Raw genomic sequence first — 15,017 nt, forward strand, 5'->3', positions numbered from 1 at the left:
ATGCCTGTAGTCCTAGCTACTTGAGAGACTGAGGCAAGAGAATGGCTTAAACCCAGGAGGCTTAGGTTGCAGTGAGCCGAGATCACGCCATTGCACTCCAGCCTGGGCGACAGAGCGAGATTCCATCTCAAAAAAAAAAAAAAGAATATGAATCAAAATTCTGAAGGTCCCTTTCCTGCTGTAGCAGGTGACCTTGTCCATGCTGCCATGGTAGTGGCGTCCTCTTCAGCCTGGGTCCCAGGGTCCTTCCCAAGGTCCGGGCCTGGCCAGTGTCTCCCCGACAAGAGCCCTGCACTCCCATTGCACCTCCTAGTGCCTGGCCTTCTCATGCTGCCTCCTCACCTCAGCTGACCAGGCCTGCCCACCCTGGCCTGCGGGGGGCTTTTATGCCTCAAAGCCCAGATTGGCTCACCTGCCCTCCCCAGTATTTGCTGCTCAGCCCCTTGCTATTCTTGTGTTTGTCTGCAGGTGCTCCCAAGGGCCTGAGGCCACGTTCTGCTCATCCGGTAGAACACCTGGTCACTGAAGCCACTCTAGGTAGCTGAAGTGTCAGGCAGTGACTACTTCCCCAGTCCCTTCTGTGGCTCACCTATAAGAGGAGGTGGTGATGCTGGGGATACACTGTACCTCGAAGGTTCTCCTTTAACCCATAGACTTGAAGTTTGGGTGGCCTCTTGTCCAAGCTGTTGGACTGCTTTAGACCAGGAAATTAATTGAACCCTTTCTCCCCTGGAAAGCTTCTTTAGGTAGCCTGGAGCTGGTTTGGGGTGTGAAGCCATCAGGCCACCTCTTCCCCTGAACTGGCCTTCCAGCTCCTGGCATGGGCAGGCGGGTGACAGGTATCCTCTCTGTGCTGTCTCGGAGGGCGTGTGAGCCAGTGCTTTTTCTGGGCTGGCCGGTGGACTCCATCCCACCCATGCTCCCAAGCTTCTTCAGGGTGAGCCAGCCTGGAATAGGTACTGGCCTTTTTCCTTGTAGCCAAGGCTTTGTCTGCTGACCTAGATCCGAGCCCTGGACTAGCTGTTTGTGACATGTGGGTACTCAGCTGCCCGTTGTGCTGTATGCTCTAAAATGCTGCATGGGGAGGGCCAGGCATCAGCCCCTCCTGCCTGCTTAGTGCTCTCAGGCCTCTTCCAGCAGCCTATTTCTCACCTCAAGCCCTAGTCTGACCTCTTTGCCTCTCCTCCTCACATCACCTATGGCAGTGTCCTGCCTCTGGCTGAGGAAGCCACCCCCCATCCCTGGCCAGACTTCCCTCAGGCTTGCGATTGCAGCCCAGTATCCTTCCCCTCGCTGACAAATTTCCCACAAAAATCTACCCAGGGACAGTGCGCCTGGCCTGCAGCTGGCTAACTCTGAGCCTTAGAATACTTCCTGTTAGAACATCACTCCTGGGGATGCCAGACCCCAGTTACCAAAGCCAGTCACCTCTGCATCCTTCTGTGCCTGCCTGTGGCGTCTGGTGGAGTGACCACCCTCTATTTCTGCCCTTACTAGCCTGACAAGCAGCTGTCAGCATGAGTGCATGGGATCCTCTGCAAGTCTGTCCATGGGGCCCACCACTCAGGCTTCACTCATGGCCTAGGCACGGCCTCCCAGGCACAGCCTCGGCCTCAGCATGCCTCTCCCTCCTCATGAGCTCCCTCTCATTTGTGACACAGCCCTCAGCCCCCTTTTCCCTTGGCTGTTAAAGTCACCTTCTCACTGCCACTCCCGATGAAACATTTTTGAAGGGATGTGATACCTGGGATTTGCTTCAGGGCATCTAGTGTGGCTTGGGACTGGGTGTGAAGTAGTGCTGATCGATGGACTGAGCCACGACATGAGCACTGTCCAACCGTCAGGGCTGGGTGCGTGGGAGCTCTCTTCTACGGCTCTTTCTATTCGTGTATATGTCTGACACCCCTTTTAAGACGGTTTCAAATAAGACAAGCAAAATTTCATTGCAAGAGACATAGAGCCTCTGACCTGAGTTTGGACTCCCTGCACACCCAGTACTCATGGGCATTGTTTATCTCTTTCCATCTCACTTCTCAGCCGTCGTCTACCTGGCTGGGTTGTTGAATAGAGACATGTGGAGGCTTTGTCAGATTTTTATAACCTCCATAGCAGAGACCTCTGGGGTCTTGTCACCATCTTGCAGCCTCAGCTGTGGTGGGCCATTCCATTGCCAGGTCAGCCTTGCCTTGTGCTGCTTTTGTCCTACCTCAGGTGCAGCCCTACTTGCCGCAGGGCCTTATAATTTGCTTGTGGGACAGCTTGGAAGTACGGTGAGTGACCATTCCAGGAAAATGCTCTGCCCCTGGGAAGCCTGGAGCTAGTGAGTAATCCGGGCAGCCCTGCAGAGATGCGTTCACACTGTGCACTGTACAGCTTCAGTAGCACCCCTTTATTGGCCTTCTTCCTTCCACATCACTTGATTTTTCCCTCCTTCCTGACATAGTATCACGAATTACTTGTCTTGCCTCTTCCATGTTCCTCTTCCAAGGACCCAAGTAAGATGGGCCTGCCCAGTGTATAGGGAGCAGTGGTTGTGGAGGCTACTTCATCTCTAGGAGTCTCATGTAACCTCTTCTTTCTTTCAGATGATGCAGAACTTACTCTTGGAAGAAGGCGGCCTGGTCCAGGTGGAGAGCGTCAACCTTCAAGTGGCCACCTACTCCAAATTCCAACCTCAGAGCCCTGACTTCCTGGACATCACCAACCCCAAAGCCGTGTATCTTTTTCAAATAAGCAGAGTTCTTCTAGACAAAGGAGAGTGTGCTGGCGGTTGTTAAACATCATGTACTGTATTGAATCTGTGCCTGCTTTGGGGATCACACATTTGTGATTCAAGTTGTGATTTGAGAATAATGGGGTTCAGCTAGCACATCTGCGTGGCCCTGTCCAAGTGCACTGGCTGCTGTCTGGGCCACCTCTGTCACTTTCTAGACACTTCCTGGAGACCACAATGAAGGCCTTCTTTCAGTTGGTCTGTGTCACCTAGCACAAAGCCAGGATGCACAGTATGTCCAGTGGAAGGAGGGAGCAGCTCATCTGCCTTCAGCTCCAGCCCCTTCTGTGGCTCCCTAGTACCTCCGCCCAGCCGTGCACTGGCCCGTCAACCTCACTGCATGCCAGCCTGAGAGCTGATTCACTCCAGGCCAATAGGTAGCAATGACTGCAGTTTCTGTGTCACCAAGCAGAAAGCAAAGGTGTCAGGTTCTAGTGGATTCCTCATGTTCACCTCTGAACTTAAGCCAGGTGTATGTGTTGACAGCATCAGGAAGTAGGCAGTGCAGGTACAGGATGGTGCTGTGTGCAGCAATCAAGATCTCTAGCTCCATGGCCCTGATTTTTCCTGTTAAGATCATGGCATAAGAGTGGCCACTCCATTCTACTTCTTTTTTTTAATTTTTTTTTAATGCATACTTGAAAAAAAAAAAACAGTTGAACAACACAGACAGAAAATTAAGAAAAGCTGCCTCCCTTCCCAGTAGCCCTCTCTCCACATGTTTTCTTAGGAGCAAGGCACTGCTGGTTGTACTCTGGATGCATATGGGCCATGTATATTCTTTGCTGCCCATGTTCTGGACATGATGGCCTTGTTGAGCCTCCTGTCCCACAGGCAGAGGGATGTCCTATGGGAAGAGCTAGTTAACTTGTCCTTCAGAGCTCTGACCTAGACATGCTTGTTTGGCTGTCAGTGACCAGGAATGGGCCATGCCCATTTTCTCAGGGTTTTTACATGTGTTGCAATGCAGACTTTTTTTTTGAGACGGAGTCTCACTCTGCTGCTCAGGTTGGAGTGCAGTGGCATGGTCTCAGCTCCTGCAAACTCTGCCTCCCAGATTCAAGTGATTCTCCTGCCTCAGCCTCCTGAGTAGCTGGGATTACAGGTGTGCACCACCATGCCCGGCTAATTTTTGTATTTTTAGTAGAGACGGAGTTTCAGCATGTTGCCTAAGCTGGTCTCGAACTCCTGACCTCAGGTGCTCCACCTGCCTCAGCCTCCCAAAGTGCTGGGATTACGTGCATGAGCCACCGCGCCCTGCCCCAGTGCAGACTTACCAGGTTGATCTCAGATGCTGTTTTTGTCAGCACAATTAACTTGTTAGTGTGTGGAGAAAGGGCGTCACTTCCATCAGTTGAGAGCCTGGTGTTTTCTGGTCTGGCTGAGGTCTGGATGAAAGCAGTCTTTGACGCCGAGCAGAGAAAGTGGGAAGCTGGTGCTGCAGCAGGTGCCAGAGTATACAGAGGCCATATGGGGAGCCAGCCCTGCCTGCAGAGGCCTCGTGTTCTCAGCCTGAGGGCTCTGGCTCTTCTCCTCCAGCTGCTGCAGTGGAAGTCAGAGACGATGCCCTGGCAGGGTCACTAGAGGAGTGGAGGGAAGGGCACTCTGTACCGTGGCACTTCATGTTTGGGAGGAAAGAAAGCATCCACCACATAAGGTACTTTTCACAAAGTTGCTCTGGTTCTGGAAAGCTGTTTGACCAAGCAAGGTGAATCTAGATAGCCTCACCCTTTCACCCTCAAGTTAGACTCTCACAGTGGCAGGCTCTGGAGACACATTTCATGTGACCTTTTTATGTAAAGTCCTTCAGCAAATTGATGAGGAAGACATGGTAAAATATTCCACATGAATAGACATTTCCTTGTGTGGGCATTTGGGTTCTACAGTTTTACTGTTATAAAAAGTATTTGCTGGTTTCTTTATTTTAATTTTTATTAACTAAAGTTATCAGCTTAAAAGATAGAAACAACAAAAGTATAAATGAAAGCATCTTTGATTTTGAGGAACTTTTGAGAGGACCTATCTGACTCATTAAATCTTTTTTGTTCTTTTGTACTCCCATAGGATTTTTTTAAATCCCATGGTATAATTTGTATACAATAAAATGCACACAGTTCAGCCAGTTTGAAAATGTATACACCCATGTAACCAGAACATTTCCATGTCCCCAAAAGGTCCTTTCCTGTCAGTCCCTACCTGATCCCCTGGCCCAGAAACCTCTCAGCTACCTCCTATCCTCATAGATCTGTCTTTCTCAGGGTTCTATGTGGATGGAATCTCACTGCCCTTTTGTGGTTGGTTATTTCCCCTTCCCTCAGCTTGGCATTTGTTCCCCCAGCTTGGCATTTCATCCATATTATTGCATATTAGGAGTTCCATCCTTTATTGCCAAGCAGTACTTCATTGTATTAAAAAGCTTCGTGTTTCAAGTACCATCATGGTACAGTCTCTACCTACCAGTAATCATCTAACCCCTCATGGAAACTTGTTTCAGATTAAGGTATCCATCTTGCCATGTTGCCTTGACAGAATGTGTCTGCAGATTAGAAAACGCACTTAGGAACTTTGCCTGTCTGACCACCGGGGATGTGATTGCCATCAACTATAATGAAAAGGTGAGCCCAGTTCATGCAGGTCATGCCTGACAAGAGCCACCTGCAATGTCCATTCTAATGTTTGAATGGGGCTTCTTTTTAAGCAGCATATGCCTGGATCTTATCACCTAATTACTGCCTGCTGTTTGGTTATTAAGTTTTCCCAGGTTCATATTTAGAGCCCTAATTCATTTGGTAACTCTGTTTTGAGGATAGATTGCATTTACAGGGGAACATTGATAGACTTATTAGTCATACCTCTGTGTACCTTGGTGGCAAGGCTGCTGGTTCTGTCTTGGTTTGAAAGGTCCCCACTGCACCTCTAATCTGAGCTAAGCCCTTTGCGGGGCTGTGGAGACACAATAACAACCCTGCTGGGTCCTTGTCCTTGGGATCCCTGCCCCACGGAAGCTGACAGGCCCTTCAGTGGGGCCAAGTGCTGTGTGGCATCTGAGAAGCAGAGCCTGGCTCTGCCTTAGGGCAACACCTCCTAGGCTCACCTCTCCTCCTGGGAGCCCACATCCTCCTCCACCTCCTCCTGTTTTCTTCAACTTCTGTTTTCACTTAGCAGCTTCTCTAGGCTTGACCTTTCTGACACAAGTCTCTCAGGTCTGAATGCCTCTGTTTTCATCCCTGATTTTATGCTGTTTAGGTGTCTGGATCTAGACAATTTAACTATAAAGTGAAATGACAGGACTTAACTCCAAAATTCAAGAAAGCATTCACTTTCCTATTACCTATGGGAATATGCCTGCAGGAGGATGTAATAGTTGGCAATCCTGCCATCAGGCTGTCCCACCACAAGCATGGAGCACAGTAATATGGGTGCCCCTGTTCACTGTGACTGTTGACAATTGACCCTCCTACAGAGCTGTTGCCAGGGCTAGCCTTAGTGTTCAGGAGTGACCACAGCCTGGCTTGGCTGGGCTTTCCCTGAAGCTAGCACTTAGCTCCTTCACAGCACTCTCTGGTCCCCTCAGGGACTGGGCCTTCACAGCTATGTCACAGCTGCCTGTGGTTTAGCCAGTTACTCCCTTGGTGTCAGTGCAGGGATCCAGCTTATTCTCTGGCAGTTTCCTTGTATTTGAGGCATCTGACCTTATTTTTCAGTTTTGTGGGTTTTGAATCACACTTTCTTTTTTCCTTTTAATAAACTAAGAAATAATCTTGTTCCCTTTAGCTTTGTGGAGAACATTTTAGGTATCGTTTACCTTAACTGAATACTCTAAGCTTTTATAATTAATTACAGGCAGTTTAATGTTATTGTTTTTAATGTTAAGGTAGTGATACTAAATATAACTCCTAAACTGATGATAAAGGATAGTACTGATACTTTGCACTGTAAGGGAGGGTACATTATATAGAGTATATGTAAAATTGAAACACAGGTTTGAACTTCCACTTTTAGAGGTAGGGAAAACTAGATACTCTAATAGGCCCTTCTGATTAATGTACTGTTGTGCTTATAGAGAATTTTAAAGACTCTAAGCTGGGTTTCCCTGAGGGCAGATGGCCATATCAGTGCTCTAGTGGGAGATCTGAATCAGAGATCAGGATTGAACTGGAACCCTTAAAAGCAGTAAAATAGACACAGAGGTGGGTGTTGTCATTGTCTCAGGAGACATAAACACAGATCCTCTCTGGAAAAAGCACTCCAGTTTAGTTAAGTCTTTGGGATTGCTGTCAATTGAACAAGCAAAGAACGCATAATTAAACTACACCAAAGCAGAGACAATAAAAATTAGATCCCTAAGGAAATCAGCATTAGAATTTCTAGATACAAATGTAAAATAATTAGATATAAAATGTTCAAAGATATTTTTTAAAATGGAATTATAATAGCGAGCAACAAAAGGCTATCAAAAATAACCAGAAAGATTTGAAAAACAAAACGTTAAACAACAGCTATAAAAGAGTTAATGAAAGATGAATCTGAAGAAATAACGGAATTTCACACAGAGGAGCAAGGGGATGGAACATATGAGAGCTTGAGATGTTGAAGACACTGAGAAAGTCAAACATGCCCATTGCAATCCCAGTATGAAAGAATGGAGGAATTGCAATAATCTGAAGAGATGGTAACTGAAATTGATTTAGAATTGGTGGTCAGCCCATCACTATAGGAAATTTATAATGTATAACAAAGAGAATAAGCTACAGGTAGAAAATACCAAATACAGAGAGGTAAGCAAGGAGAAAACACAGTACCTTCAGAAGAACAGCAAGTAGCAGGTCTTTGAATAGCAACAGTTACAGCCAGTATCAAGTAACTATCATCAAAACCTTCCTTAAAGAATAAGGGCAAAGTGAAAATATTTTCATATGAACCAAATCTGAGAGAGGTTATTTACCAATGGAATTTTAAAAGCATGTACTTTAGGAATAAGCATTATCCTAGAAGGAAAGCAAGAAGGAATAGGGAATAAATAAATTGGCAAATACGAATCCAGAGTAAATGTTGCCATATAAAGCAGTAATAATGTTTAATGTATGAAGCTTAAAAAATGACATATAAAACGTTGGAAAAGAGTAAGTCTTTAGACTTACTCTCTTTTTTTTTTTTTTTGAGAGAGTCTCTCTTTGTCTCACCCTGGCTGGAGCGCAGTGGCACGATCTTGGTTCACTGCAGCTACCACCTCCTGGGTTCGAGCGATTCTCTGTCTCATCTCAGCCACCTGAGTAGCTGGGACTACAGGCGTGTGCCACCACTTGCGACTAATTTTGTATTTTTAGTAGAGACGAGGTTTCACCATGTTGGCCAGGCTGGTCTCGAACTCCTGACCTCAGGTGATCCATCAGCCTCAGCCTCCCAAAGTGCTGGGATTACAGGCGGGAGCCACCGCGCCCGGCCTAGACTTAACTCTCTTGAGAGAGTTGTTTAGAATTAAAGTGTTCTCTGTTTACAATTCAATAAAGTTAATAAAAAAGATAGCTGAAGCTGGGTGTGGTAGCTCACACCTGTAATCCCAGCAATTTGGGAGGCTGAGGTGGGCGGATCGCTTAAGTCCAGGAGTTTGAGACCAGACTGGGCAACATGGCAAAACCCCATCTCAACAAAAAATACAAAAATTAGCTGGGCATGGTGGCATGCACCTGTAGTCCCAGCTACCCGGGAGGCTGAAGTGGGAGGATCATTTGAGTCCAGGAGGCAGAAGTTGCAGTGAACAGTGACCATGCCACTGCACTAGGTGATAAAGTGAGACCTTGCCTCAAACAAAAAAAAAAGCAAACCCTAAAAAGTCTACATACATATTGAATGTTTAAAAACATATAAAATGACTTAGGTAAAGCAAAATATCTTGAAAGATAAAACTGTGAAAAATTTTATACTAAGAAATGAGCCAACTTATTTGACATTGATAAATTATTTCCTAGAGAAAAGTGTAATTGAAGTTTGACTAAAGAAAAAAAACAGCCTAAATAATTGTATAGCCAGTCAAGTAATTCAATCAGAAAAATCTTAATCCAGGAAACCCAGGCCCAGATGGTTATATATGCAGGTTCTTCCTCACACTCAAGCAATGAATTGCTCTTGGATATTCTAAAAATAGAGAAAGAAAATATCCCCCGACTCATTCTCTGAGGTCGGTATAACCTTGATCACCAAAACCACACAAGGATAGGAGAAAGGTAAACTACAGATCATTGTCACTTGATACAGATACATAGATTGTAGATAAAATATTGACAAAAGAATCTGGTCATATATAAGGAAGATTCTATATGGCAGCTGAGTGTACTAAAGCTCCAGTAGTTAAGATGCCATATGGCATTGGTTCTGGAGTAGACAAGTAGGCCAGTGGAACAAAGTTTTATATACAAAGAATCTTGGTCCACCACTCAGGCAGCATTGATGTCACCAGGCAAAGGAGATACTGGGGTTGGGGAATCTGGGATATTGACTATTCCTAAGATCAAAAAACAATTGAGTTCCTAATTCACACCATAGTCAAAAATAAATTGCAGATGAATGGGTAAATAATATGTGGTATACACATACAATGTAATATTATTCAACATTAAAAAGGAAGGGAATTCTGACACATGCTACCACATGGATGAACATTCTGCTCAGTGAAATAAACCAGATGCAGACAGACAAATACTACATTCCGCTTACATGAGTACTTAGAGTAGTCAAATTCATGGGAGACAGAAAGTAGAATCACCTGGACACCGTGGCTCACACCTGGCATCCCAGCACTTTGGGAGACCAAGGTTGGAGGATTGTTTGAGCCTGGGAGTTTGAGAGTAGCCTGGGTAACATAGTGTGATCCTGTCACTACAAAAAATTAATGAAAAACTTTTAAAATTAGCTGGGCGTGGTGGCATGTGCCTAGTTACAGCTATTCAGGAGGCTGAGGCAGGAGGATCAGTTAAGTCTGCAGTGAGCCAGGGTCATGGCACTGCACTCCAGCCTGGGGTACTGAGCAAGACCCTGCCTCAAGGAAAAAAAAAAAAAAAGAAAGAATGGTGGTTGCCAGGGCCTCGAGGAAGCAGGAATCAAAAGTGAATGTTTAGAAATGTATAGTAATTTGGCATTGTCATAACCTCCACACACATGGCCACAGAACCAGTACTTGTCCTGGTGAGCTCTAGGCGTCTGGTGTGTGTTGTGTCTTGCTTCTGTGCAGGAGGACCACATGGCAGTCCAGCAGACTGCACATTTTTAAAAACTAGGTCTTCCCAGGTAGTTTGAGGAGCACCAACCTAGAAAATAGGTCCCATAGTTTAAAAAAAAAAGTGTTTAATATTATGCCAATACATAAAAGTAAATGGAAAATGTCACCGGAATATTTATCCTTACTAAATGCAATACATTCTGGTACTTCTAGGGTACTGTCTTCCAATTCTTTCCTTTTCAGTTCTGCTTGCAGCCCTGTCGGTTTTATGACCCACTGATTGGTTGTGGCCTGCAATTTGAAAACATGAAAACGGTAGAGAAGCATGAGCCAAGCCCTAGGAGACATGTTTTAATGTTTATAGTAGTGTCATTAACATAGCAAAATGATTGGAAACAGGCCGGATGTCAGTGGATAAGTGGTAGTATATCCACACAATGACAGATCCTTTTTTTTTTAATTCCTTGTCTATTCAATAATTATGACACTTTTAAAAGTAGATTTGGCCCTGCTTAAGTTTTTTTTTTTAAATGGTGGGACTATCCAAACTTTTTAAAATGGTTGTAAAAGCAAGACATACTGGCCGGGCGTGGTGGCTCATGCCTGTAATCCCAGCACTTTGGGAGGCTGAGGCGGGCGGATCACAATGTCAGGAGTTCAAGGCCAGCCTGGCCAACATAGTGAAACCCCATCTCTACTAAAAACACAAAAATTAGCGGGGTGTGGTGGCATGCACCTGTAGTCCCAATTACTTGGGAGGCTGAGGCAAGAGAATCGCTTGAACCCGGGAGGCGGAGGTTGCAGTGTGCCGAGACCATACCATTGCACTCCAGCTTGGGTGCCAGAGCGAGCCTCCATCTCTAAAAAAAAAAAAAAAAAAAAAAAAGCAAGACAGACTTTAGATAAAAAAAAAAGCAAGACAGACTTTAGATAAAAGCAAAGAACCTGAAATGATGTGGGAAAAAGTAGATAGGGCCACTTTTAATTTCTATGCTTCTGGAGTTTGTTTGTTTTTTTGTTTTTTTGGTTTTTTTTGAGACAGTCTCTCGCTCTATTGCCCAGGCTGGAGTGCAGTGGCGCGATCTCGGCTTACTGCAAGCTCCACCTCCTGGGTTCACAGCATTCTCCTGCCTCAGCCTCCCGAATAGCTGGGAATACAGGCACCTGCCACCACTCCCAGCTAATTTTTTGTATTTTTTAGTAGAGACAGGGTTTCACCATGTTAGCCAGGATGGTCTCATTCGCCTGACCTCGTGATCTGCCCTCCTCGGCCTCCCAAAGTGCTGGGATTACAGGTGTGAGCCACCACGCACGGCCCTGCTTCTGGACATTTTTTATGTGCCTTTTTTACATACGTGAGGTCATCTTAGACACAAGCAACATGACTGGTTTTAAAATTATTTTCCTGTTGGCTGCATAGCATGCCATTGTATAACTGTAAATTTACATATGAAGAAATATAATTCAGCTGCATTTTGAGTATACAGACAGTCCCTGACCGTGGTTCTACCTAGAACTTTTCAACTTTATTATGATGCAAACATGATACACATTCAGTAAAAACCATAATTTGAATACCTATACAGCCATTCTGTTTTTGATCTTCAGTATAGTATTCAATAAATTGCATGAGTTATTCAACATTTTATTATAAAATAAGCTTTATAGTAGATGATTTTGCCCAACTGTAGGCTAATGTATGTGTTCTGAGAATGGTTAAGGCAGGCTGCACTATGATGTTTGGTAGGTTAGGAGTATTAATACATTTTTAACTTATAAGTTTATGGGACTTGGTTCCATCGTAAGTCAAGGAGCATCTGTACAGTGGTATTAGTGACGTTGGTATGAGCATTCTTAGAATTTTCTCACTGGGTATAGCTAGTTATTTACTTAGAATAAATTTCGAAGGCCGAGTGCGGTGGCTTACGTCTGTAATCCCAGTACTTTGTGTGGCCGAGGTGGGCGAATCACCTGAGGTCAGGAGTTCGAGACCAGCCTGGCCAACATGGTGAAACCCCGTCTCTACAACAATACAAAAATTAGCCAGGTGTGGTGGCACATGCCTATAGTCCCAGCTACTAGGGAGGCTGAGGCAGGAGAAGTGCTTGAACTCTGGAGGCGGAGGTTGCAGTGAGCCGAGATTGCACCACTGCACTCCAGCCTGGGCGATAGAGTGAGATTCTGTCTAAAAATAAATAAATAAAGTAAATAGTAAAGTTCCAGAAGTGAACTTTCTGGGTTAAAGGTTGTTAGTGTCTTTTGCAGTTAGCTGTATAACTACCTTGTCTAATTTGAACCATATCTGGGGAACAGCATCTCTTCAGCGATGGGCACAGGGCAGCCTGTCCCTTATGGCAGTGTTGTCACAGCAAGAAGTGCAGCTGTAGGTTGTGTCATGGGCATGAATGCTGTGTCATTCGCAGGAGCCAGTAGAGCCACAGTAACATGGACAGCGACAGCTCCAGTGCTGCCAGGAAACCAAACAACTGATTTCTGTGTTTGCCCCACAGATCTACGAACTGCGTGTGATGGAGACCAAACCCGACAAGGCAGTGTCCATCATTGAGTGTGACATGAACGTGAGTGGCTCTGTCCAGTTACAGTGAGCCTGGGCCCTGGGAGGATGGGCAGTTGGTGACCACTGCAGGCCAGGGTATCAGGAGGGCATCAAACAGCCCCTGGGACTCTGGGTAAAGAGGAGGAAGATGCTGTCAGAACATCATGAGGAGACTGTGACCTTGTGATCTATCTCAGGGCCAGTTGGGGCAACAGAGTTTGCTGCCAGTGCTGCCATGGTTAGCTCTGAACCGTTGAGGAGTGAATATTGTTTTTTTTTTTTTGAGACTTAGTTTCACTCCTGTTGCCCAGGCTGGAGTGCAGTGGTGCGATCTTGGCTCACTACAACCTCCACCTCCCGGGTTCAAGCGATGCTCCTGCCTCAGCCTCCCAAGTTGCTGGGATTACAGGCATGTGCCACCACGCCAGGCTAGTTTTGTATTTTAGTAGAGACGGGGTTTTACCATGTTGGCCAAACTGGTCTCAAACTCCTGACCTCAGGTTATCCACCCGCCTCGGCCTCCCAAAGTGCTGAGATTACAGGTGTGGGCCACCGCGCCTGGCTGAGGAGTGAATATGCTTAAGAGCTAAGGAAGCGTACTGAACCTTCTGAGTAGGAATGAAGTGCTGATGCACACAGCATCCTGGTTGTATTACTAGGGAATACTGCTGAGCAAGAAAAGCCAATCCCAAAAAGTTACTTCATTATATAACATCCTCAAAGTGACAGAACTTTAGAAATGGAAGACAGACTAGTGGTTGTCAGGGCTTAGGACTGGTGGAGGGGGCTGGGAGACAGCTGGGTATGGTTATAAAAAGACAACATGGGCAATCCTAGTGGTGGTGAAACTGTTCTGCATCTCAACTGTGGTGGATACATGCCCTACACAGTGATTACATTGTGTAGAACTAAAGATACGCATGAACAAAAACATGTAAAACTGGGGAAATCTGAATAAGAGCAGTGGGTTGTGCCAGTGTTGATATCCTGGCAGCAATACTTTACTGTAATTTTGTAAGATGCTACCGTTGGGAAAACTGGGCAAGTGTACAAGGCATCTTTCGTATTATTTCTTAAAACTGCATGTGAATCTACAGTTGTCTCAATTAAAAACAAAAAAGATAAGGAAGCCAAGGGTGGTCATGTCTCAATATTTTACTTCTAAAATCCTGGAAACACAGGTGGACTTTGATGCTCCCCTGGGCTACAAAGAACCCGAAAGACAAGTCCAGCATGAGGAGTCGACAGTAAGTGTTATCCCCAGTGTCCTTTGCTGTCCTGCTGCATGCTGCTTTTGAGTTCCTGGCAGTGGCTCATGGGTGGCCTCTGCTGGTGTTGGTATAGTCATATCCTCTGCGTCCCTTCCAGCCATGCTTCCGGGGGACACCCTAGCCGGGGGTGGGGGTGAGAGGGAAGCTGGGTGTCCCCGCTGAGGAGCTCACCTGTTTTTCTTTTTCCCTGTCAGGAAGGTGAAGCCGACCACAGTGGCTATGCTGGAGAGCTGGGCTTCCGCGTGAGTACCAGACCACTTGACTTATATTGCTGTGCCCCCTGCTCCTTAAAATTAGAGCACTCACTCAAGGTGTTCTCCATGATGCTCGATGGACATCAGCAGGGGCTAGGCCTCTGGGTACCTGTGCACATGCAAATCTGCCAGTCGCTCAGTTACCAAACCCTTTTGTATCCACTCTCTCCTGGAATCTTCCCAACAGCCCCATAAGGCAGCCCAGATTTTTAAGAATTTCTAACCTACCGAAGAGTTTAAATAGTACAGTAGACATATACTCTTCCCTTAGGTTCACCAAAAGTTACCACATTTGCTTTCTCTCTCTTGTAAATCATGTTTCCTTTTTTCTTTGCCTGTACCATGTAGGTTGCAAACATGACCCTTAGCATAATCACTGGCAAGGCTCCATGGGAAACAGGTGGAGGTGGTTCATGCGTGGGCACTGAGGTGGCAGGAGGTGCCAGGAAGCAGCAGAGAGGGCAGAATGATGGGAAGCTGAGCTATGGGGCAGTCACAACAGTAGCTTTAGCCCACCCATACAGCTTGAACTGGGTGGCCCTGCAAAGGCAGGGATCAGGCCTTTTAACCCAACACCAACTGCTGGCTGCCCTTGGCCAAGTGGCTCTCTTCAGCTCATGGCCACCCCCTGAGGAACTGGGCAGAGTTCTTAGCTGCCAGCACCCCAGCAGTTGAGAAGTCAGGGCTTCAGTCCTGAAGGGTTCCGCACAGCACCCCCAGCTCACATCCCTGCAGTGATCTCCAAGCAAAGGACACTTGCTTACCTCATGACACTTGGGCTTATTATATGACTCACCTACTTCCTGTCTAGGCTTTCTCTGGATCTGGCAATAGACTGGATGGAAAGAAGAAAGGGGTAGAGCCCAGCCCCTCCCCAATCAAGCCTGGAGATATTAAAAGGTAAGTCTGTTCTGGCTCTCCTCCAGGACAGGAGGAGGATCTGTGC

At 46.1% G+C, this 15,017-nt stretch overlaps 1 protein-coding gene across 3 annotated transcripts in view; it reads left to right on the forward strand.

The window, feature by feature from the left end:
• UFD1 (ubiquitin recognition factor in ER associated degradation 1) overlaps window positions 1-15,017 on the forward strand; it is a 29,102-nt gene that overhangs the window by 9,076 nt on the left and 5,009 nt on the right. For all 3 annotated transcript variants that reach the window (XR_010125883.1, XM_063662849.1, XM_054469254.2), the window contains 6 exons: window positions 2,586-2,716; window positions 5,316-5,388; window positions 12,500-12,568; window positions 13,728-13,793; window positions 14,012-14,059; window positions 14,883-14,971. Coding sequence is in view for 2 of the 3 variants with exons in the window: in XM_063662849.1 (XP_063518919.1) it covers window positions 2,586-2,716; window positions 5,316-5,388; window positions 12,500-12,568; window positions 13,728-13,793; window positions 14,012-14,059; window positions 14,883-14,971 (476 nt within the window). In the remaining variant the exon portion in view is untranslated. The remainder of the gene's footprint in view (window positions 1-2,585; window positions 2,717-5,315; window positions 5,389-12,499; window positions 12,569-13,727; window positions 13,794-14,011; window positions 14,060-14,882; window positions 14,972-15,017) is intronic.

Source organism: Pongo pygmaeus, chromosome 23 (genome assembly GCF_028885625.2).
Source record: "Pongo pygmaeus isolate AG05252 chromosome 23, NHGRI_mPonPyg2-v2.0_pri, whole genome shotgun sequence".
NCBI classification, from domain to species: Eukaryota; Metazoa; Chordata; class Mammalia; order Primates; family Hominidae; genus Pongo; species Pongo pygmaeus.